The sequence below is a fragment of the Cyphellophora attinorum genome (assembly GCF_001299255.1).
Source record: "Cyphellophora attinorum strain CBS 131958 chromosome Unknown Contig8, whole genome shotgun sequence".
Taxonomy (NCBI): Eukaryota; Fungi; Ascomycota; class Eurotiomycetes; order Chaetothyriales; family Cyphellophoraceae; genus Cyphellophora; species Cyphellophora attinorum.
Window position 1 is genome coordinate 489,830 of NW_017253236.1, and position 24,280 is coordinate 514,109.

General features: G+C 53.9%; 8 protein-coding genes across 8 annotated transcripts; 5 read left to right on the plus strand and 3 right to left on the minus strand.

The window, feature by feature from the left end:
* Positions 1–366: 366 nt before the first annotated feature.
* Positions 367–2,153, plus strand: AB675_5485 (Cytochrome 61; the record flags this gene model as incomplete). The annotated part of the gene is made up of 4 exons (XM_018145698.1): positions 367–547; positions 603–753; positions 809–2,057; positions 2,109–2,153. The coding sequence occupies 4 exons, from the start codon at positions 367–369 to the stop codon at positions 2,151–2,153; spliced, it is 1,626 nt and encodes a 541-aa protein (XP_018002103.1).
* Positions 2,154–2,855: 702 nt separating this feature from the next.
* On the minus strand, positions 2,856–3,785 carry AB675_5486 (uncharacterized protein; the record flags this gene model as incomplete). The annotated part of the gene is made up of 2 exons (XM_018145699.1): positions 2,856–3,232; positions 3,287–3,785. 2 exons carry the CDS (start codon positions 3,783–3,785, stop codon positions 2,856–2,858), a joined length of 876 nt encoding a protein of 291 aa, XP_018001819.1.
* A 5,297-nt stretch (positions 3,786–9,082) lies between these two features.
* On the minus strand, positions 9,083–10,223 carry AB675_5488 (D-amino-acid oxidase; the record flags this gene model as incomplete). Its single annotated transcript, XM_018145700.1, has 3 exons — positions 9,083–9,853; positions 9,906–10,023; positions 10,072–10,223. The coding sequence occupies 3 exons, from the start codon at positions 10,221–10,223 to the stop codon at positions 9,083–9,085; spliced, it is 1,041 nt and encodes a 346-aa protein (XP_018001952.1).
* Positions 10,224–10,772: 549 nt separating this feature from the next.
* AB675_5489 (putative 2-hydroxyacid dehydrogenase) lies at positions 10,773–11,877 on the minus strand (the record flags this gene model as incomplete). Its single annotated transcript, XM_018145701.1, has 2 exons — positions 10,773–10,977; positions 11,027–11,877. The coding sequence occupies 2 exons, from the start codon at positions 11,875–11,877 to the stop codon at positions 10,773–10,775; spliced, it is 1,056 nt and encodes a 351-aa protein (XP_018001830.1).
* A 359-nt stretch (positions 11,878–12,236) lies between these two features.
* Positions 12,237–13,095, plus strand: AB675_5490 (uncharacterized protein; the record flags this gene model as incomplete). The annotated part of the gene is made up of 2 exons (XM_018145703.1): positions 12,237–12,523; positions 12,573–13,095. 2 exons carry the CDS (start codon positions 12,237–12,239, stop codon positions 13,093–13,095), a joined length of 810 nt encoding a protein of 269 aa, XP_018002157.1.
* Positions 13,096–13,607: 512 nt separating this feature from the next.
* Positions 13,608–15,258, plus strand: AB675_5491 (putative transporter; the record flags this gene model as incomplete). The annotated part of the gene is made up of 5 exons (XM_018145704.1): positions 13,608–13,835; positions 13,892–13,943; positions 13,996–14,256; positions 14,308–14,938; positions 14,994–15,258. The coding sequence occupies 5 exons, from the start codon at positions 13,608–13,610 to the stop codon at positions 15,256–15,258; spliced, it is 1,437 nt and encodes a 478-aa protein (XP_018001911.1).
* A 1,101-nt stretch (positions 15,259–16,359) lies between these two features.
* Positions 16,360–18,266, plus strand: AB675_5492 (Alcohol oxidase; the record flags this gene model as incomplete). Its single annotated transcript, XM_018145705.1, has 2 exons — positions 16,360–16,420; positions 16,471–18,266. The coding sequence occupies 2 exons, from the start codon at positions 16,360–16,362 to the stop codon at positions 18,264–18,266; spliced, it is 1,857 nt and encodes a 618-aa protein (XP_018001935.1).
* Positions 18,267–22,923: 4,657 nt separating this feature from the next.
* Positions 22,924–23,544, plus strand: AB675_5493 (uncharacterized protein; the record flags this gene model as incomplete). Its single annotated transcript, XM_018145706.1, has 1 exon — positions 22,924–23,544. One exon carries the CDS (start codon positions 22,924–22,926, stop codon positions 23,542–23,544), a length of 621 nt encoding a protein of 206 aa, XP_018002071.1.
* Positions 23,545–24,280: the final 736 nt, after the last annotated feature.

A 24,280-nucleotide genomic window follows, 5' to 3' on the forward strand; every position in this document is an offset into this window, starting at 1 on the left:
CCTAAGTAGTCGAAGTGGGCCGACACTTTTGCGCGAAAGCCGACGAGCTTGTCATCGTGCCACTGACAATCCACCAATCACATTTCATTGCTAAAAATTTGTTGAAATTGAACGGACATTCGCACATGAGCGGTGTGTGGGCACTTCGACCGAAAGTCGAGAGGCTGCCGCAGCTGAGGTCTTTGCATCACTGCCAACTTGTTCGTTCCTTCCTGCGAGATAGGGCCAGGTCGTGAGCTTCAGCGAGCCGAATATCACGGAAAGATCGACTCGCGTCTATTGGCGACAACAGCCAGGCACGCCCGCGGTCTGATTCGGTGGGGGCCGGGAACTGCGGTTCGTTATCACCGCACGAACCTCGCGACGATGGAGAGTCTCACCAGCGACAATGTCACGGCGGCTTTCCAGTCGCCGCTGGCCGATGGACAGATCAGACTTGGTGCGACCACTTCATTTGCATCTGCACTTGTCTCGAGATATCTAGACCAGCTGAATATCTGGACGGGCCTTTTGACGGTGCTACTGCTCGCAATAACATACGATCAATGTACGCAATCCGAGCCACGATGGAAGCGGCTCGCAGGCGGCTGACGACGAAACAGGTAGCTACAAATGGCAGAAGTACGGCATCGAAGGCCCAGCATGGAAGATTCCGTTCATGGGCCCATTCCTCGAGTCCGTATGGCCTGACTTCGAGGCATACAAAGCCAAATGGCGATCAGCCGAGTTGAGCTGTGTCGGTGTCTTTCACAAGTATGCTACAGCCCTTCCCCGTGAGCAGGATCTGGGACTGACCTCGCTTCTACAGGTTCGTAGTCCTCGCAGGGACGCGAGACATGTCGAGGAAGATCTTCAACTCCCCAGCCTTCGTCAAACCATGTGTAGTCGACGCCGCCTACAAGCTTCTGCGACCGGAGAATTGGGTCTTCCTCGACGGCAAGGCCCATGTTGACTACCGCAAGGGCCTCAACGGTCTGTTCACACGACAAGCCCTCGAGTCGTATCTGCCAGGTCAGGAGGAGTGCTACGACAAGTACTTTCAAGACTTCACACGCATAACACGCGAGCACCAGGGCAAGCCGATCCCGTTCATGACCACCTTCCGCGAGCTGCAATGCGCTGTCTCCTGCCGTACTTTCCTCGGCCATTACATGAGCGAGGGCGGCGTCAAGATGATCGCGCGAGACTTCTACTACATCACCGCCGCACTCGAACTCGTCAACTTCCCCATCATCCTCCCCTTCACGAAATCCTGGTATGGCAAGAAAGCCGCAGACGTCATGCTAGGCGAGTTTTCAAAATGCGCCGCAAAGTCAAAGGTCCGCATGGCAGCTGGCGGCGAGCCAAACTGCATCATGGACAGGTGGGTGCGCCAGATGCAGGACTCGACCAAGTACCGCGAACGGATTGCCAGAGGCGAGACCGTCGACCCGTCAGAAAAGCCACCACAGGTCCTCCGCGAATTCACCGACCTCGAAATCTCCATGACAATCTTCACATTCTTCTTCGCTTCCCAAGACGCCACCAGCGCCGCCTGCACGTGGCTGTACCAGCTTATGGCCGACCGACCGGAATGGCTCGACAAGGTGCGCGAGGAGAACCTGCGTGTGCGGAACGGCGATCGCGATCAGAGACTCAGCCTGGAGCTGCTCGAGGCCATGCCCATCACCAGAGCCGTCGTCAAGGAGAGTCTTCGCTACCGCCCGCCAGTCATCATGGTCCCCTACCTCGCGAAGAAAGACTTCCCTGTGTCGCCGGAATATACGTGCAAGAAGGGCACCATGGTCATCCCCTCGGTCTGGCCCGCGACACACGACCCGGAGGCATACCCCAATCCAGACTCATTCGACCCCGAGCGGTGGATTAGTGGTGATGCGGAGGCTCAGGTGAAGAATTGGCTGGTGTTTGGAACGGGTCCACACTATTGCTTGGGACAGCAGTATGCGCAGCTGAATCTGATTGCGATGATTGGGAAGGCGGCCATGCATCTGGATTGGACGCATTATCCGACGGACAAGAGTGAGGAGATCGAGGTTTTTGCTACAATTTTCCCGAAGGTATGCTCGGAAGATCTGGCTTGCCGCAATTCATTGCTAACATCGTTCCAGGATCACTGCCATCTGACATTTGTCGACCGTCCGGCGGAGGCTTGATGCAACTCTGCAAGTCCTTCGGCGAGATTTGCTTTGACAGTGTTTGTTTGCATTTCGAGCGACTCATACCCAAACGTTAGACCGAGAAGGAAGACCCTCGTGGCATGGCATACCGTGCCTTTTTCGAGGGACTAATGGTCATGATAGACAGTGTGGCTCTGGCAACGGAGTCCGATGACTGAGAGCATATGTGGTACGGCGTTCAGGCATGCGAGACATACGGGAGGAGTCCTTCTGGGCTCTGGGCCGATAGTGTTTTGAGCATACTTTGGGTAGTATGGCCAGCATCTACTAAAGAGTAGCATAGCATCTACTAAAGAGTAGCATAATGACACATGCCACAAACATTACTCTGTCCAATCCTGCTAAGCGCCGCTGTCTGCGACCAGCATCCACATCGGCTCGTGCGAGTGTGCTGGGATGTCGTCAGTCTTCCGGTTTCGATCGAGGCCACAGGTCATCCGGTCTCGTGCAACATCTCTTGTCATCCGGCGTCGAGCTAACCTGACTCCCAGGCGTTAACTCCTGCCGAGAACTCTCATGGACGATTACTTGAGCATCAAGTCACGCCGGGCGACTGGTTCGGGGGAGGGATTTAAAGATCGATTGACTGGGCAGACGAATGGAATGACATTCCTTGTGTTAGGCCATCCATGGTACGCGATACGGCTTGCCCCGACTGCCCAGGTGTCTAGCCCATGCTCACTTCAACACCTCCCCACCACTCAACTCAACAGTCAGATCAAACTCCGGCTGGAACTGCATATACGCGACCTTCGGAATTCCAGTGTTCGCATACGTATACTCCGCCTCCTCCTCGCCCACGAACTTCCTCTGCAAGCCTGACGCAGAAGCCTGCTCGACCAAGATCTGGCCTTCGCACGCACGCTCGAGCGCGATGAAATAAGCCGCTGCCTCATCGACAGTGCCGCCGCAGGTAAGCAGGCCGTGGTTTTGCAGAATGAGGTGTTGTTTGTCGCTGCCGAGGGCGTCGGCTAGACGTGCGCCTTCCTCGGCGGCCAGGACGACGCCGCCGAAGCCTTCGTAGACTGCGAGGTTGCGGTGGAACATGCATGCGTCTAGTTAGGGGGTTAGTAGGTTGTGATGGTTGTGGGGGAAAGGGGGCGGCGAACCTTGATTGACCATGTCGAGTCCCTTGCCGAACGCGCTCCACGCTCTGCCGTAAGGTGAATGTAGGTGTACGGCGGCGTTGATGTCCGGTCTGGCTTTGTGGATGCTCGAGTGGATGATGAAGCCTGCTGCATTGACCTTGTGCTTTGTTGGCATGACCTGTTTGCCCTCGTGGTCGACAAGCACGAGATCACTGGCTTTCATCTGTGCGAAGTGTACTGCGTAGGGATTGATCCAGAAGTGCTCTGGGTTGACAGGGTCGCGGAGGGAGACGTGGCCTGAGGCGCCGTCTGCCCAGCCCAGACGTGCGAAGGTGCGGAAGGCGGCTGCCATCTTGCCTTTGGCCCATGCTCGCTCGGCATGTTTGTCGGTGAATGTGGGGATGTGGTGGAGGGGTTCGGTGTTCGAGAGATCCCAGGTCAGAGCGCTTTGGGCGTCTTGTTCTTGCTCGATCTGGATGTGTTTGGAAGTGGTGGTCTGGGTCTGCGTTATTGTCGACATGATTGCGGTTGCTTGGTTGCTTGAGACGATGGCGATAACGGTGGCGGTGGTATATCCAATTCCTAATCCCTGGATTGAACGGCTTGACTTTCACTCTTCTTCTGAAGCGCGATTCGGTCGCAGATAAGAAGCCGTTTCGGTCAAGTCTGGTGTCGGTCCAGGCCGAAGGCGACTCGTGGACCGTGACGTGTGGCCACGAGTGTTGAGTAGTGTATCCAGGTGATTGAAACATGATGGTAGATGGTGGGCAGTGCCCGACGCAACATTGAGTCGTGCATCGGATCAAGCCGACTCTTCACCATGCAGGGTCTTCTGGAGAGTTCAAGCCTTCCCACGCCCTGTGGAGCGTTCACTCCTCCACACGTGACCGTACTCCGTTCCAACGCGTTCTGGGTATGTGCCATCGCTATTGACAACGCCTGGCTAGCGATGCTCGTGGCAGATACTATTGACCTGTGGGCATGGAAAGTAGAGCTAAATACACGGAGCCGGGCGCGGTGTGGACGCGAACACCGGGAAAAAACTACGCTCGAGCCAGGGAGGGCGCTGGTGTGTATCTGGTGCGCGAGGATGGTTCGAAGGTGCTTGATGGCAGTAGCGGCGCCGCTGTGTCATGTCTGGGACATGGCAACGGGGAGGTCATAGAATCAATCGTGGATCAAGCTCGGCAACTTGCATTCGCACATAGCTCCTTCTTTGCTAGTCGACCAGCACAGGAGCTCGCAAAGATGTTGACAGACTCGAGCAATGGCGCTTTCGAGAAGCTGCTGATCCTGAATTCAGGTGAGCGAACGAGAGACACGCTAGGTGTGTGATGCTGAGAATCCCAGGATCCGAGGCGGTAGAATCGGCGTTGAAGTTAGCGAGGCAGTACCATGTCTGCAATGATCAACCTGAACGAGTTCACATCATTGGAAGGGAGTCCTCATACCACGGCAACACTTTCGGCGCTCTGTCAGCTGGCCACCATCCAGGACGTCGAGGGCCATTCGTGCCGATGCTTTCGCCGGTCTTTCATCACGTATCACCGTGTTTCTTCTCGAGGGACGCCCGCGGTGGTGAAGATGAGTCAGCGTACGTCGCCCGGCTTTTGGCAGATTATGAAAAGCTGTTCGCCAAGCTGGGACCTTCGAATGTTGCTGCCATGATCGTTGAACCAGTTTCGGGCGCCACACTTGGAGCTGTCCCTGCTGCGGAAGGTTACCTCAGCGGCCTCCGTAGCCTTTGCGACAGACACGGTGCTCTGCTCATCTTCGACGAAGTCATGTGCGGTATGGGTCGAATCGGAACTCTCCATGCATGGCAATCGCTAGGAGGTGTGCCGCCGGATATCCAGACGATAGGAAAAGGTCTTGCCGGCGGCTATCAACCAATTTCAGGTGTGCTGCTGAATGAAAGAATCGCAGACGTGCTCACCAGGTCGCATCCTACCAAGCCGTTCATGAGCGGCCATACTTACCAAGATCATCCTATCGGGTGCGCTGCAGCTATTGCAACTCAGCAAGTAATTGTTCGAGACGACCTCCTACGGAATGTCCAAGACATGGGTGTACTGCTGCAAAACAAGCTCCGACTGTCAGTGCCGTTCGTTAAGGAGGTAAGAGGTAGAGGCCTCTTCGTAGCTGTGGAATTTGCCAGCGCAGGTGCCACGAAACCAATTGCAGCAGAGGTGGCCAGCACTTGTTTGCAGAAAGGTGCTGCTGTCTACCTGTGCTCTGACCTGGTCGACGCGATTCTGTTCGCCCCGCCTTATATCATCTCGGCGGGCGAGATAGAACTGTTGATCAGCATCTTCGTCGATTCGGTCCGTCAAGTGCTTGCCGGTAGAAATATACATATAGATTAGTCGGTGTGATGATGAGAATGACAGAACGTTCACGCTTCCAGGACACGAGTGTCTGAAACATTACTTCAGTCAGGCCCTGAGGTATTGGGAAGAAGTCAAAGGCTACCTGTCCGGCAATGCGGAAGTCGTGCCCAGGGCAGGCCTTAACACATGGGGCAAGGAAGACCCTAGCAAAATTGCTAGGGGCACTACTGACAGCCTTGACTGCCCAGGTGCACTGTAGGCGCGAGTCATCCCCGGACTTTCCCCACAAGCATTTCGCGCGTGCTGCACTCTCACTTGCGTGTATGAAATGGCACTCGAGACCGAGAGTCTTTATCGAGGCATCTCATGTTACAGTACATTATTGCATCTCCTGTAGCCTTCGCCTTGATGCGTCTAGCAGAGTTATTCATGGCTCCTTCTGCTGTTTCCTGTGATCTTGCCTGGGCCACGTTCGATCCTGCCAAATACATCTTCCTGCTCCTGCTCCTGCTGGACTCGTGACAACGGTCATCCTTCCTGCCCGTTCCACGATTTCGTGCCGTAGCTTCTTGTAGTTCTATTGCGTTCCTCCGCTCGTTCATACGCCCATCTTATAGCATCGTTCGTGAAATACTAGCTGTCTTTGGCCATGCACTTGTCGTCTGTCCGATCTCGATGACAGCCCAGGAGAACCTCGTGCCTGCAGAGGATTGCTCGCCTACATGTCGTCTAGACGGCCACGACCCTCCGGCTCTCATTCCTCTCGCCCGAAAGCCGAAACGCAATACCATACTTGAGCCACAAGAGCAAATTAAGAGCATGGGAAGAGTTACAAGCCACAGGCAACTATCGTCCTTACCTAAGGTCCGACCCAGCTACCGTTCTCAAACCTCGCAGACCTACCTGACCAACATAAGCCTCTGCTCCTAGTACGAGTTGTCCGTTGCACGCACCCAGTGAAGGTCTCTGTGTCCCTGATACTTTGACTGAGGGGAGGCCGCGATCCATGTTCAAGCAATACACCTCCTCTCATGGTCATAAGTCGTCTGTTGATGCAGCCTGTATGAGTGTTTTGTCAACATGCGTCTGCACAAAGCCGCTGTGTGAGCCGAGCAGAGGTCGAAAAGAGCATGCTTGATGTTGACAGTTGTACGGTTCTCGGGTAGTAGGTTCGGTGTTGGAGTCAGACCGAAGGTTCGAGTTACCATTAAGTTGCTGTTGTGTCGGCCACTCATTCAACGGTTGTTGGACATAAATCTCAGGGGCTAGACCCCTCCAAGTGTCCAATCTCCACCCTTATCATGCCTGTGTGATAAGCCTGTCCGAGCTTAACATCAAACCTGAAGCATTGGGCAGACATGCAACTTCGAGACCACTGTAGCAACAGTCGTCCCGATGAGGCGCGTACATCGACGACATGCTCATGGACATCTCCGCGGAACGACCGGCCAAGCGAGCACGTATAGCTTGTAATGCGTGTAAGCAGAAAAAGCAGCGATGTGATTCTGATGGAAATGGACCCGCCTGCAGCAATTGTAGCAAGACTGGTCGAGGTACAGTGCTCGTCTACACTCCCAGATCATTACTAAGTCAAGACAGAATGCACGGTCGAAGATCCATCAACGAAGAGGAATCTGCCACCAAACTATGTTGAGCTTCTGGAAGCTAGAATTGCCCATCTCGAAGGCCTCCTACGCGAATCGCATCCACACATCGGAGGTGATCATCTGATCTTGGACAGCAACGATGACTCCGGAGTGGCCAACCATCAACAGAGCCCTTTGTCGTCGGCGACAGCAGAAACTCCTGTCGGCGGGCAGGATTCTGGTGTTCAGTCACTATCAGATCTTGCTGAAAGCACTAGGCTAATCCTTTTGAACGCGCCTATGAGCCTTCGGTCGAGTCTTTGTGCATGGTGGCCGCAGCCGCACAGCCCCTGTACTATGGTCCGTCGTCTGGCCTTAATTTCCTTCGCGTCATCGGCTCTATAATGCGCAGCGTCGGCTTCCAAGCGCCTGGCTCAGTGTGAACTGCGTCAACGATGACGTTTTCAAGGCGTTACCGAAGCCATTACCAGCGCCTCTGCCACCCAAGATCTTCGGCGAAGTGCTCACGGAGGCATACTTCACCCACGTCCATCCTCAGTACCCGTTCCTCCATCGGCCAACCTATGAAAAGTGGGAGAACAACGTGCATTTTGCCAATGATAATAGGTTGATCGGCGACGCCGTCGAGAGCTTCTTCGTATTCATGGTGTACGCAATTGGAGCTTTGATCATGCCCAGCATGACTCCCAGCTCAGCAGAAAGCCTCTATGCCGCAGCGGATGCCTTCTTGGACCAGGCTTTGGCAGCAGATGGCGTGCAGTCCATACAAGCAGTGCTTTGCTGTGCCATGTACTCGATGCGCTCAAGCAGCGGAGTGTCTGTGTGGACTCTGTCTGGCATTGCATTAAGACAGTGCACAGAGCAGGGCCTAAACAAGAAGCTTGTGTGGGCCGCACAGCATCTGGATCTGCTGCAACAGGAGACGCGAAAGAGAGTTTTCTGGGTTTCATACAACCTGGACAGAATTTCGGCTGTGTCTCTGGGTAGGCCTGTCGGCATTGCAGATGAAGACATCGACGTTGACTTTCCGGCGGACATCAATGACGAGCACATCACCCGAGACCGATTTCTGTCTACGCCTCGAACGCATCATCTCACGCCGTCCACCACAATGTCAGCGGCGATCCATCATCTGCGTCTGCGTCGCATCTGGGGTGAAATTACTACGAACTTCTACCAGTCCAAGCTTGAGCAGACCCCTCGGACGCCAGATTTTCAGATGGCAGACGAAATACACGCCGGCCTGGAGCAATGGTTCACTGAATGTCCACGAATCATGAATCGCACTGGCGAGGGCGGCCTCCCCTTCGGTACTATGGAGTGGTTTACCCTGGCCTACGACCACACCGTTCTGCTCCTCAATCGACACAGGCTTGTGACACACATAAGACACGGCTTCAACTCGACACTGGACATGTCGACTACATATGCTCAATGTGCCCATTCCGCAGCTCGAATATGTCATACCTACCAGGACGTCTACCTGAACACTAAAGTTAGCTCAACCTGGGGCGCGTTGCACATACTCTTTCTCGCAGGCCTTACGTTCCTGTACTGCCTCTGGACTGATGGAGCCTGTCGAAAGACATACAGGAGAGATGCTGTGAACAGTGCATGTACAGCATGCACAGTCGCGTTGGTCATAATCACGGAACGATGGAGTGCTGCCCAACCCTACCGCGATACATTCCAGGCGCTCGCCAATGCAACACAATCTATGCTGGCCGAACAGGAAGAGCGAAATCATCCGTACCCGAATCTGCCAGTGCTGAAGCAGGCTCGTGGGATGCCAGAAAATCTGTCGAGCATCAACGGCTTCGGATTGTGCCCTTCAACGGAGCTGTTGCTCAGGGAGATGGTACAGAGCTAGGAACCTTTGGTCATAGTCTAGCCAGTAGCTCTTGGAGCTTCTGGACCAAGTCTACCACAATATCCGCAGCACCAATACTGTACCGATAGCCCGCGCCACCAAATCCATACGCATGGATCGCATCATCGGCCTTTTCGATTCGATATCCACCTTCTCTGCCAGGTCGGACACCGGCGATGTTCTTCCTCACATCACTCAGCTTGAGGTCTCTGAACCAGCCGTTGGTCATAGTATTGACTCGCTCAATTATGTCCCTCTGGAGGTCGACGTTGATGTCAGTGTTGGTGCTGCCCTCTTCCTCAACGCCTCCGATGATGACTCCCCCAGAAAGCATTCTTGGAAGAACATAGGTGTACTCGGTACCTCGTCTGATCCGGACCTCCTTATCAATCACTTTGGAAGCATCCTTTGGGTCGCGGGGGCAGTCGACAAACATGGTCTGTCCCCTCACGCCAATGACCTTTGGATCTTTCGCAAGCTCCTTTGCTCCCAAGCCTGACGCATTGACCAATATCTTACACTCTATGGTCGTCTTTGCGTCCTTCAAGGAGTTCACATTGGCTCTAATGAACCTTACCTTGTGAGAGGTCTCCAGTAGCTCGGCGAGCCATTGCAGATATCTCTCTGGATTGACAGAAATGGCCACAAAGGTGTTACCTTTCTTCGTGCCAGGTGGGAGTTCATCTGGATTCAATCGTCGGAAGTGAGGAACTGCTGTCGCGTACCATTCGTCCGACTCGTCGTGAGATGGATGATCCCAGTACTCCTGGACTGTTACTGTCTGCACGTGTATCAGCGCAAGCAATCACTTCAACTATGTCAAAGTGGCTCACCTGGACACCGCAAGTTGGATCTCGGTGCGCAAGACTCCAGTAGTAGCGCAAAGAGGCAATTTGCATAGCTCGGTCTCTCGAATCCTTGGTTATGAAAGGCAGCACGACAGCGCCTGCCCTGTGTAACTATCAGATTGGTGCAACTACAGCATGGTTGGAGACTGACCACGGACTGGCCCATGCTGTCGTCAAATCGCCCGGGAGGTCCCTTGCCAGGACGGTGACTCTGTATCCTGCCTCTGACAGTCTCAGTGCGCAGGTCAGTCCAACAATACCCGCACCAACAACACCAACATCTTGTCGTTCGCCCCGAACCATGATTTTCTGATGGATCGATGCGGGACACTGACTGAGCTTTGGGAGCCGGTTTCACTCAAAAGCTAAGATCATGGCCTACCATCTTTCAGGGACATACCTTCCCATCGAGCACTGTATGGACACCCTTGAAGGTCAACGTTAGTCCACATAAACTTAAATGGATAGATCGATCTGGTGGACTCGGCACCATTGTCCAGCGGTTGTGGCAGTCTCGCTTGCACGGCGGCTCATGCCGAGTTCTGAATCATGCTTTGCATCAAGAACCGGCGTGGGCCGACTGTGTCTTTCCCACCAAATTTCGCACAAACGCTCGGGTCGGGGTCTGCGGACATTGGCGCTCATGTTCCTCGGAACGGTTGCTGATCCTGCTGCAACACTGTCCATGGTCTATGGAGAGAAATTGCCACATGCGAGCTCAGGCACCAGCAAGGTTGGCTGCAAGGGAGCGGACTTGACGCTATCACAGACAGAGACCTGCGTTTCACACTCGGGCTGGCAATATTGCAGAGATGTGTGGCACATTGAAGTTGCTGAAGGCTGCTGGATTGACTATGTTGCACCATTGGTCACAGCACCATTCGTGCCTGCGTGCGCCCTCACCTCCAATTCGTTGACCGGACTAATGGCTTTGCCTGTCTCGAAGAAGGCACGCACGTTCTCCAGCGCCTCTCGGTACGCGCGATTCCAAGCAACGTCCGTGATACCGCCCATGTGCGGCTGCATGATCACACGATCATTGCGGATGAAGTATGGACTGTTCCATCGTCAGTTCAGGTCGAAGCAATGGCACGACAAGGACTCACTTGATCTTGGGCTCTCCCTTGAACACGTCGAGCCCAGCCCTGCAGATCTTGCCCGACTCGAGGGCCTCTATCAGTGCTTCCTCATTCGCGAGCGGACCTCGACTTGTGTTGATAAAGAACACGCCATCTTTCATCTTCGAGAACTCCTTGTGCGATATCATGCCCTCTGTCTTCTTGTTCAGAGGGCAGTGTAACGACACGATGTCCGCCGTTGAGAGCAGCTCATCCAACGTCGAGCAGTATGTGGCGGCATATTTCTGCTCGTCCTCCGGAAGCATCCGCGTCCGCTGGTAGTAGATGATCTCCATGTTGAACACCTTCGCTTTCCGCGCAACATGTTTGCCGATCGAACCCATTCCGACAATACCCAACTTCATCCCTGCTGGGTCGCGTGTGGGAACAAGACCTCCTCTCCAGTTCCCATTGGCAACGCTTGTCTGGAGTCGCTGGACATCTCTGATGACGCCCAGCATCATGAAGATAGCAAGGTCCGCGCTGGCCTCGTTGACTGCGTTCCGACTGTTACAGAAAGTTATCCCGTTCTTGGACATCCAGTCGACATCGAATTCGTTATAGCCGGCGCTGGCCGAGGTCATGAGCTTCAGCTGAGGGACTAAGGGCCTCAACAATTCTTCGTCGAAAGGCTCGTAGGGCTTTGTACCCATGAGTATACAAATGGCATCGAATGGACCGTCCGAGGCCACTTTCGCCGCCAGATTCTTGACTGTAGTTGGTCTGTCGCCAGCTTCAGAGACATGAAGCTCGAACTTGGTCTCGAATTCTTTCAGATACGCAGGATCCGCCCAGTTAGGTGGTGAGATCGTGACGACCTTTGGTCTGCGCGGCGCCATTGTGCTGGAGGACGTAAAATTTAAGCACTGTTTCAAAGAGTGAGATGCGTGCAGTCAATACTGGAGTTCGCGTCAAAGGACAGATCTCATGTTTTATTGTGGCCGCTACACGCGTCGAAGAATCGCTATTCGGGCACACGCCGCTCAACTGCCGATCACGCGAAAAGGCGCGTGGGGTCGGACATTTCTCGTGTTTACGGCTCAAGCCGATTCAACGCAACCAGCGCTCAGTATGCACGAACCGGCAAAATGCAGATAACGACTATTTCTCCAAGAGCCTTGATGCCCCGACTCCATCATAACATAACAGCCTTCCTACCTCGTTGTCGTGCAATCCAGCAGCAGCGAAATCATACAAAATGGGTTCTATCGGTATGCCCAAAGCGGACGACCGGCCTATCCTGGGCCTCATCGCCTCCGAGATGAACATTCACCGCGCACCGGGCGACATTGGCAATCGCAGAACGTTCGACTTTCCCGTCATTCAGACAGAGATCAAGGGAGCACTCCTCGCGTCAATGGTCACAGATGAGGAGCATGACGACGAGATGGTTGATGCGTTTGTTGAGGCAGGAAATCGTCTCATCGATCAAGGTGCTGTTGGCCTGGTCACAAGCTGTGGGTTCTGGGCCATCTCCCAAAAGAAGTCTGTCTCCCATGCACGCCATGTGTGCCAAAGCTGATCCGTGAAATAGGATATCCCAAAGACTATCGGTGCCCGTTGCAACATCATCTCTGCTTCAGGTACCCTTGATCAGGACAATCATCAGACCTGACCAAGGCATCGGCATTTTGACATTTGACAAAGAGCGTCTAAACTTTAACCACCTGAGGGCCGTAGGGTTGCACGACACGTCCAACATCTATATAAGCGGCCCGCCCACCGAGGGGAAGATGAAGCACACTCTCCGCGACGGCATCCCTTACGACCTCGCTGCGCTGACTGCGGAAGTTGTCGAGACAGCCAAGCAACTGATCAAGGAACAGCCACACATAGGTGCTATTCTGCTGGAGTGTACGCAATTCCCACCCTTCGCCAATGCTGTGCAGAATGCAACAGGACTGCCCGTGTGGGATGTCACTACATTGGCGAAATGGTTTTATGCCGGGCTTGTGAGTCGGCCGCAGCCGGTCATGACAAAGGAGGAGGTCCTCGATGCTGCCGCTGTAAGGCCAAGGAGCCAGCGTGAGCTGATGGAGAAGCCGATCCGGCAGTAGCCTCGGGATCTGTGTATCTCGATGGTCGTCTGTGGCACAGATGAGCCATCATAATCCTAGTGTTCATGCGCGTACTACTCGTGTACAGACCTGAGTCCTCCCGCCATTTCACAGCTTCGGCCCAGGCCTTGTTGGAAATGTTTCGCCAGGCCGATTTCAATTTTGGGCACTCCCCAGTTCCTTGAGACCAGCCAGAGACGGGAAGAACGGCAGAAGCGCGGTTTTCTCGGGAACTTCCAACTCGGCCTGTTCCTTACTGTGGAGCCACGCTGATAACAGGGCTCCGCCACGAGCGGGATCTATTCACACTTACCCCAACCCATGCGATAGCGAGTCTATTGTAATGTTTGGAAAGGTTATACTCTATACCAACAATCAGGTATAACTACTTGAGGAGTACTCCAGGATGCACAGACACTCGCCAGTCCGCTTCTCGCCAACACCGGAGCATAACACTTGTCCCAACCTCAGCAGCCCGTCACACCTCCCTTTGGCGCCTGGAACCCGCCAACATGGCGACCACAGACACAGATATCGACATGAAGCAGCCTGCTGGCGTCACGCAGGTGGCTAGCAACAGTCCTGCTGCCAGCGATGCCGACGAACAGCTGGAGCTCGCGCTCCGCAACTATGTTCCGGGCACCGACGCAGAAAAGAAACTGGTCAGGAAGATCGACGTCTTCCTTGTCCCGGTCTTGTGGGGCATGTGTGTTCTGTGCTATCTCAACCGCAATAACATTGTAAGTAGGACATCTTCACGTTGAGGTGGGTATGGCAGACTGACTTACCTGTCCAGGGCAATGCCAATGCAGCAGGCATGTCAAAAGACCTCGGCCTCAGCTCCGGCGGTAAGTGCAATCGCTCTCTTGCCAAGGAGTATATGCTGACCCCAATGAACAGATTACGCCATGCTGATCTCGATCTTCTTCATTGCATATCTTTGCTTCGAAGTCCCGTCAAATTTGGTCATCACCCGAGTGCGTCCTTCGTTGTACGTTCCGGCACTCGCCGTCGCATGGGGAACCGTGTGCACATGCATGTCCCAGGTCCAGTCCTACGGTGGTATTCTTGCTGCACGGTTCTTCCTCGGTGCCGTTGAGGCGGGTTTCATACCAGGAGTTGCATATTTGTTCTCTCAATACTATAAGAAGGATGAGCTTGGTAGGTGTTCGTCGAGACTCAAGTTGGCATTGTGCTAACATGCAACCACAGGCAAGCGCTTCTCGATCTTCTTCACAGCCTTGTGCTTTGCTGGTGCGGCTGCCGGTCTTCTGGCGGGTGCAATCATCTCTGGTCTGGAAGGTGCGCGTGGTATGGCTGGTTGGCGGTGGCTCTTTCTGATTGAAGGTATCATGAGCATCTGCTACGCCGTCCCGGCAGCATTCATCTTGTTGGACTTCCCGGCAGACTCAAAGCGACTCACTCTGGCAGAGCGCCAGCTGGCTGTTGTTCGGATGGCGCATGACCGGCGAATGACTGACACTACAGTCAAGCGTCTGTCGCCTCTCCAGTCTGTCACCGCCGCCGTACGCGACCTGCGAACCTATTTCTTCTCCATCCTCTACATGCTCGGCAATGGGTCTGCGACCATCAACTATTTCGTCCCTACAGTGCTACGAAGCATGGGTTACTCTGGTGTCCTTGTACAGTGGATGAGCGTACCAATCTGGACCGTCGGCACCGTCTTCCTCATCGTCCTTCCCTACACAGCCGACCGTTTCCGCGATAGAAGGTGGCATATCACCGGAGCAATGGCACTCGCATTCCTCAGCGCCATCATCTGCTTCCAGGTTGACCACAACCCGACTCGCTACGCTTTCTTGGCCTTCTGCATCGCAGGAGTGTACTCGTCTCTACCACTGATCATGATCTGGGTCTCGGATGTGCTAGAGCTGCAGAGCCGAGAAGCGGGCTGTCTCGATCGCTATCGCGAACAGCGTGGGCAATCTGTCGGCGCTGTACGGAAGCAGGCTTTGGCCTACAGAAGATGCGCCGCAGTATGCGAAGGGCTTCACCGCGATTGCTTGCTTCACTGGAGTGGGCGCACTGCTGGCAGCAGCCGGACCAATCATCTTCAAGTACTTGCCCAGGTTTCCGACGAAGGCGGAGCTGGAAGTCGTTGAGGGGCGAGCTCAGGCTGAGAATGGAGCGGGACGAGTTTAGATCGTGAGAAGTACATGAGGTGATATTCGAGGTGGCTCCTGCGTGGAAACACACACGCGCCTGATCGAGATCCTGAGGACTAGTGGCGGCCCCATGCTGTTGCCCGTTATACGAAGTACAATGTGTTCTGCTGCGACACTTAAGATGTTCATTCCCCCGGCTTTCCGTGAATCTTGGTCATCAAAAGGACGTTCACGTTCCAGGTCTCATACTGTAGGAGTCAGGATTCTTGCCACAAGGGTGAGCTCTAAGTGCTGATCTTCGAGCTGCTCAACGCTACTAAGGTTGATCGTTCTTCAACAGTCCATTTGAGTGGTCGGTCTTCTCCACCCTCTGCAGACGCTTGTGGGGGAACCAGGCACAAGGCACAGTCATCGCCTAATCAGGCAACGCCTAATACGGGAGGTGGAAACTGCATCAGAATCATGTTCGTTGTCTGTAAGATAGTCTCCGTCGAATTCGCAGCAGATGCTTGCCTGCTTCCATCCACGTGGCGAGGGAGACTCCAACGTCGGCGTCTTGCTTCTTGGTGCATTGAGTTCCAATTGTGAAGTGTCAGGTCCCACGACTCAGCCGATTCTTCGATGGCTGACTGAACGTAACCCAAAAATAAAGGGTAAGCACCGATCAAGGTCCAAACTGCGGGTGAGACCGACGGCCACAAACACGAGGTACTGGACTATGGAGACGATCTCAAATGATGTTAAGCCCACTTCAATTCCACCGACGGCTTTCTAGGGGAAGACTGGAGCTTGGTTAGTCACCCGTCGGATATGGTTTCGGCGGAGGCTGATGTCATCCGGTCGAGAAGCATTTCGGATTGGTCGAATCGGCTGTGTCATCCTCAGATGCGACTTAGCAGGCCACTGACAGTGTTACGCATTTGGGCATAATTCGAAGTGGAGGCTAGTATGGCATGGGAGAGCTTGCGTGGCGTCGAGAGACTGGCACGGCACCGGAGAACGGGACTTGCTATGCAACGAGCTTGAGGATTTAAATGCTCTGTAGAGAACAACACGGAGGCCACAGAAGCGTACAGCAAAGAGATATATTTCCTGGCCCCTTCAGTAGCAATCGCCGCATCCATATCGACCACACACAATGCCGATTGGCACCACGCTCCAGCAAGGACTAGATGAATTCGATGTGATCGTCGCAGGAGGTTCGTCAGCCACAGCGCCGGCCCCAGATGCACTCACTGACGCTTCTCAGGAGGTAGCGCCGGCTGTGTTGTCGCCGGCCGACTCGCGGCAGCCGACCCGGATCTCAAGGTCCTGCTCATCGAGGGAGGCGAAAACAACCAAAGTGTTGAGAATGTGGTCAACCCAGCTTTCTTTCCACAACATATGATGCCAACTTCAACCACGGCTATCTTCCACAAGGCCAACATGTCCAAAGAGCTGGGCCGGCAACCGATCGTCCAGACGGGTGGCATACTTGGTGGCGGAAGTAGCGTCAACCTCATGCTTTACACCCGAGGTCAGCGATCAGACTACGACTCCTGGAATATGCCTGGTTGGTCCACGGACGAACTCATGCCTTACTTCCAAAAGATCGAAACTTACCATGGCCGTGGCCACAAAGCCATTCATGGATACGAGGGTCCTCTCCAGATCACCAGGGGTCCGTTTCTGGCGACGAACAGCCAAGACGACTTCATCCAAAGCTGCGAGAAGCAGGGCATTCCCAAGAAGCCAGACATGCAAGACTTCGACACGGCCAATGGCACAGAACGCTGGATGCGCACAGTGTCGACAGACGGCAAGCGCCAGGATGCAGCTCATACCTACATTCACCCTCTGTTGGCTGATGGGAAGCATCCAAATTTGCACGTCCTCTGCCAGAAGAAAGTTGTGCGTGTACTTTTTGACGGCAAACGTGCCTCAGGGGTCGAATTCATCCCGAATCCCCAGTACCAGCCAACAGAATCGTTCGCTCCAGTACAACCAGCTCCGCAGGTAGTGCGTGCGCGCAAGCAAGTTGTGCTATCTGCTGGTGCTCTTGGCACTTCGCCAATCCTGGAGCGATCTGGCATTGGCAGCAAGGCCGTCCTGGAAAAAGCAGGCGTGCCGTTGCTCGTTGACTTGCCCGGCGTCGGACACGACTACCAAGACCACCACCTCTGCTTCTGGGCGTACCGCACCAATCTCGCGCCGAACGAGACGCTTGACGGGCTCTGGTCAGGACGTTATCCTGCTGAGAAGGCGTTCGCGAAGAAGGATCCCATATTGGGCTGGAACGCCTGCGACGTGTCTGCCAAAGTCCGCCCGACCGAGTCTGAAGTGGCCAAGCTCAGCTCTAAATTTCAGGAGCTGTGGAAACGCGATTGGAGTAAGGTGCCGGACAGACCCGTTGTTATCTTCACGCTTGTCAGTGCTTTCACAGGAGATCCGAGCCTCGTCGAGCCTGGCCAGTACGCGTCGATTGCGTCGTACACCACGTATCCATACAGCAGGGGACATGTCCACATAAAAGGGCCTAATTGGCAAGACGATCTGGACTTCGACGCGGGATTCTTCAGCGGCGAGAACGGAGACTTCGATATTCAGCAACACATCTGGGCTTACAAGAAGCAGCGCGAGATCTTGCGGCGAACATCTCTCTACCGTGGCGAGCTAGAATTTGGGCATCCTAAATTCCCCGACAACAGTGTTGCCAAAGCTGTCAACCTATCTGGTCAGCAAAAGTCGCTCTCTGAGACTGAAGAGGTGAAGGATCTGGTCTATACTGCAGAAGATGATGCCGCGATTGAGCAGCATCTTCGTGAGAACGTTGCAACGACGTGGCATTCGCTGGGAACTGCTAAATTGGCGCCGAGGGACGAGATGGGCGTCGTTGACGAGGACCTTGATGTGTATGGTGTGGGCGGCTTGAAGGTGGCGGATCTGAGCATTGTGCCTAAGAATGTCGCTGCCAATACGAATAATACGGCGTTGATGATTGGCGAGAAATGTGCCAGTCTGATTTTGGAGGAATTAGGTCTAAAGGATGGCGCGATCTCTTCATGAAGTGTTAGATGGGGATACCAGATTATAACCTTTACAGCGTCAATCGACGTCAAACGTTGAACACACCATGTTTACCATGTTTCACGTCCCAGCGAGAACAAGGACGAGCCGCGCCTCTGACGAACGCGTTGGTAGAGGTAATATGGGACATATCATCGCGCGATTCGGACAGGAACGCGTCTCTACTGAGAAGCTTGACATCGGCGCAGATTCCAACGCGATTTCATGGGGGAGTGTACTGTCAAAATTGACATGCCACCCAGGAGTCTGACCAGGTATTAATGTCTGATGATGTGTAGGTTGTGAAGCAAAAGCTGTTGACGTTATGGACGATGTTTGCTTAATCGTTCTACCGACGCCAAGTCCTCTGTGTCATAGCCAATCAAGGTTCCAAGCACGAATCGACGAGGCTTGAACAGAGCCTCGATACTGGGACGCCTAGTTTTACTCAGAAAGATCTTAACGATACCATTTCGAGGTAGTTTAGGCGACATTGCCGCGAGACGCGCCATTGGCCACGAGGGCCTATGGGCTCTTTGCGCGAGCGCCGCGATTTTGCTCTAGTGAGGTCGCCGCGACAGAGAGCAACGTCCTCGCCAACCTCAACGAGTCAGTCTGTGCACTGAGCGTCCATCCACTTACTGCAATCAGAGTGCAAAATGTGGGCCTATCGTTCCACCAAATGCACCAATACGCGTCCGAGCCATCGTCTCGCTGTGATACTAGTTACGTTCTTGGAGTTGAGTCATCGTAACAACTGACATCGCGGGCTATCGAAAGACACAAGCCACGATGCGTATGGTCCGAGATGCCTGTTGTTCACGATAAGGCAACCGATGGAGCGATTTCGCGAAGTCTATACGGCTCGAGTGCGCCTTTTAGCGCGGATATCTGCATGAAGGATGGGGATGTACCTAGCATTTGCATGAAGGATGGGGGATCAACAGGAAAGCGTCTCGCTATCATACTGGCAGTCTGGCAGCCTGCCAAACATCGCCCGATCGGCCGACCCGCGGGCCGCAGCCTTTACGCGGACTACCGTGCGCTAGCTTTGCGGGGATAAGAGAAACCCTTGTTCGTCCGAGAGGACATTGATTTGAGACCGATTAAGGCAGCCATACGCAAGCAGGTCGACGACTCAGTCATGTTAGCCTTACCATGCCGCTGTTGCGAGCGAAGCGGCATCATTGATGCGTCACCAATGTTCTGCTTTTGAGTAATGAACAACGTGCGCTTTAGGAAATATGACACTGATTATTTCCCCCGAGAGATCGCTGGCACGACTACTAATCCGAAACGCTTGTTGGATTTGCTTCATAGCGCAGTAGGTGGAGCGGTCGCCCTGCGAATGTGTCCAGTGGTCAACATTGCGGTGGCCTGTGTTGTGCTGAAAAGGCAACCATGTTAGTATATTTAGCAGCCTGGATGAAGCAGGTACATGCTGGCAGCGATCGGGAGTCCACCGCACTTTCCTGCACCAAGGAATTCTCGGCTCGAGGGAGCCGCAAATATGGAGTCCTCTGTAAAGATACAGTTGAAGACCCCAGACCGAGTACGACATTGTTTGCAACTTTGTACGCCAGGGCATCGCATTGAGCAATAATCCCGATTCTAAACGACGAAGGTAACCAGCATTGAATACCGAGGCTCATGATCATCTTGCATGTCCCCTGACAATGCAAAGACTAGTCGTATAGCTCGTTCGTTAGAGAGAATAGTGCGACATCGCAACGAGCGGTGTTCCGCGTGTACAGTGGCATGATGCTTAGAGCATGCTTCTGACCACTTTCCTAATCAGGGTTGACGAGGCTCTCAGTCACCATGAGCACGGAACACACCACGATCTCATTCATGCCGTCGACACCCCGGACGCGATTGCACCGACGACCAGGACTGTCAGTGGACGCGGAATCCAGCGGCATCGGTCGATGCGGCCATGGAAAAGTCTTGGGCCCTTGGCTGGCCTGCAACAGGCAATATGGTGTCATTGATCTTGAGGCAGTGTCAAAGCTTCTGTATTCTAGAATGGCAGAATTGTTCAATAACGCGGCCTGCAGGCAATGTTATAGGACTTCATTGGCGAGCTGACGACACCGGGATCAGGCAGAAATAAGCCGCGAGCTTCCGAAATTCACTGCAGAACTGTCGTAGCTGATGTCAACAACAGTTCACTTACTCGCAAAGACCATGGGGTCACCGACATTTTCGACTCCATTTATATGGGATTGTGTCGCGTTCGCTAAAGGACTGCGAGCGAAATGACGGTGAGGGGCAGGCGCGGACTGACGATAATTCACAGTACCTGCCTGAACCCTTGACGCCCAAGCTTTCGGAGCTTCAGGGCAGCCATTCCAGGGACACGTGTGCCGCAGGCTGCATGTCCCGCAGGCCGTCGGGGGCCTTCTAGAGCAGAAAGCGGTAATATACTTGATACCTGCTTAAATGTTCATCCATCCTGGCGCAGTTCTCCATGAGCCCTTCCCATCCCCTGTTACTCCAAGATTTAGGTGCTCGGTAGGGCAGCCATGACTGCGATCATAGCCATTTGACGACATGCAGTTGCCTGACGAGGACTAGTCCTCGCACTGTCCAGAAACTTGGGTATCGTGTCTAAACTTCAAGCTTCAAGCAATAACGTCAGTTGACTCAGCAGTGTCATGCTACCATACCCGTACGTCGTCCATCACCATCCATAATCGCGCGACTTTCGTCCTAATTTCCTGGCCCAGTACGCGGTTTTCGATGGCTCAAGCCGTGATCGTCGCCAATCACGCCTAGCCTTACCAATACTCTATTTCGTTCTGGCTTATTCCGTGCAGTTCGTTCATCTCGATTCTCGATCTCAGGAGCGCTGGGCAAGGCGTCAACCCGCGTTCGGCAGCAACTCTCAGCAACGGTCGTATCTGATCGGTGACTGCAGCCTTCTATTTGTCTAGAATCTCTGCCAGTCTATGCTGAGATTGGTAACCCATCTCTTTGCGACATTTTACCGTCAAAGTTACCAGTCTCCGCGAATATCTGGATACATGACAACGCCGTTATATTGCTGCGCCAAAACGGCTTGTCTCAACGCCTCGCTTAGGATTCCACATCACTGTTCACCTCACCATTCGTTCTGTCGTCCGAGCATACCCATTACTGATCTGGCTACCATTCCGTCATACCCAAGTCACAATTGCATTCGATCGTAGGGCGGAACCCGATAGTTGTGGTTGCCCGGACCATACACGTCCGGACATCCTAGTCGACAACTGAAGCTGATACAGAAGTACGCCGCAGCGGTCGTCATCTCCGAACGGTTTGGTCTTTTCTAGGCCATTTCTGGAAATCAGCGTGTCGACTGCATCCGTCGGGCAGGTCGGGCCATATAAAACTTGGACCGGGGCGCGCACTTTCAATCTGTCTGACTGGCTTCGTTCGTAAAAAAGAACGACTTTCACGACAGTCTTTCTCACTTCTACCTTTCCGTCAGCTCTACCACACTATTATCCATATTGTTTTGCAGGTTTCGAGACTATCGATTCTACGTTGCCAAGCTTGTTGATACGCGCTATCCACAGAAGGAAGTCACACGTTACTCCAACGCCACCTGCAACACACGACTCTGGGGTAGGAGAGATCACTGTGTGAAACAAGCGTGTGGGCACACAACTCGAGCAAGCAGACGGGCCACGACAGCTTTCGGGCGCAGTCGAACATCACCCTATCACACCCGACTCGGTTGTTGAGAGCACGTAAGCATGCCTTCTAGAATCAGCGGGGCGTGCAACGGCTGCAGGACCAAGAAGCAAAAGGTACGTACCCTTGATTTTCCGCCCTGTAGGGACACGATACGGAACACCAGATCTTCCAGATTCTTGGGTCTGGAAAACCACGTGGCGAGTTCTAGCATACCCGGGGAAAGACGGCAAATCTGCAAGACAACTCACTAACTTGAGTTCACAGTGCAGTGGCGATAGGTGAGTTTCTCGAGAACGAGCCCTGGTGCAAATAGCCGCTCGCTCGGAGCTTTTGAACCCATAGTCCAACGACATCGACAGATCGGCTGGTCGAACACGGTATGGGATAGCCTATAGCATCCCTCCTGTTCACGAGTGGATCAACGACCACTCCGGCTTGCCCTGTCGTTGGCTAATGGGCCAAAGGTTTTGCCTGGTTCCATGATACCGGGTGGTGCGTGGGGTCCAATCCCCGGCCACTGCAGCGATCAAGGCGCCCATCTTCTCCATCTTGGAGCTCTTCCAGAACGGAATTGTGCTGACATCAGCTTCTATGCATAGGTCCGGATGCTCGCAGTGTTCCGCAGCCGGAATTGAGTGCACGTGGCCCGAGCAACGGAAAAGGTCAGTCACTTTCCCTTAGTACCTTTCTTCAACTACACAATGCAGTCTCTCTCGTGGACGACATGCCTGAGCGGAGAAACACGGCAAAAGCACAATCACTTGGGCCAATAACTGCCACTGACCCACGTTCATCACTGACGTGGACGTGTAACGGACTAAGCTGACAGATCTGCCAGAGGCCCAGCTAAGGCTATATCGAGGGCCTTGAGCATCGGCTACACGATGCCGAGACCTTGCTCTTGCAGGTTCTTCCGCTAGTATCGACGGATCAACTCGCTTCTGCGGCATCTGCAGCTAATGCTACGACAAATGGCATGTCCGGAGATTCGCCAGATCCAAACAATCGGTCCTCGCCGCCTGTGTTGAACAAGAAGACAGGTATCGATTACTGGGAGCGCTTCCCATTGGACTCCGTGGACAACATTCGTCGATGGCAGCAGGATTGCGCACTACACAGCCACTTCAAGGACGAACATCGTTCCAGCATGAATGGCTCCCGACCGAGCTCTGTTGATTTCTCAGGTGATCATATACCGAACCGGAAGCCAGCATCAATGCCACAGTACCGAAGCATGAGTAATGACTCGTACCGTGGGGGCCAAGACTTCGGAAGTGTGTCAAGAAGCAACTCTGGCTTCAATGGAGTTCCAGTCTCCCAAACAAGCGGCTTCGACATGCAGTCACAGACAGCATACGCCAGCAATCCAACCTGGCCGCAACAGCAACATCACGTTCAGCAAAATGGCATCGTGTCGCAACCACAGCAACAACACAGCATACATCGTCAGTCTCTTCCACAACATCCTCATCACCAACATCAGCAGCATAGCGCTATGAATGGCCAGATGAATATGGCCGCTGTCAGTGCGCCCATGGAGGTGGATCATGGCGGTGCATTCTTCTCCGGTGAGGTCAAGCGTCATTTGTTCTGGTAGTGTCACGACACATCCATGGTTCCGCCATTGTTTCAGACGCCAACAGACCGCATACAGTTGCGCCTATGGTGCCCATTGCTCGGCTCTGTGATAGAGTTTGACCACTACTGTCGACTTGTAAACGATCGCCATGCCGAATTTGGGCATGCCGAGGCCCAATTTTTCAAGACTGGCCAGATTCGAGCCACACCGCACGAGGCGCACGAGGGAGATGGATGAAATGGCTGTGATTGCTTCGTCGCTGGAAGACTCATAGAAGCCGATTATGTCGGCATGGCAAGTGTCACTGAAGGCTGTCCCTGGCGTGCTTACTACAGTCGGGCAAATGGCCTTGGATCCATTCGCTCTCACTTCGAGCTCATGGATCGAGCAGATCTTGGGCGGCTTCTTGCGTGCTCTTCATCTTTTCGTCACTGCTAGAGTGTACGTAAGATTGGGACTTTCTGCATGGCGTTTGGGGAGTAGCGCTAGTAGCCCAGAGCTTCCATCTGCTGGCTGGCAGCCCTGGAATCTTGGGCGCTGATGAAGCTATAGCTTCACTCTTATATACCTCCTGTTGACGGTGTTGCATTCCACTTTCCTAGCCGTATGCATGGTCAACCGTAGCATCTTATTACGTACCTGCTTCTTTTCAGGCCAGTCGACGACCTGTGCACGGGCGGAGATCATTTCCGCCGTCGATGACAACTCGATGGGGCCCTCCTCGGCCAATCACGGAGAACCAAAAATCTCAGCC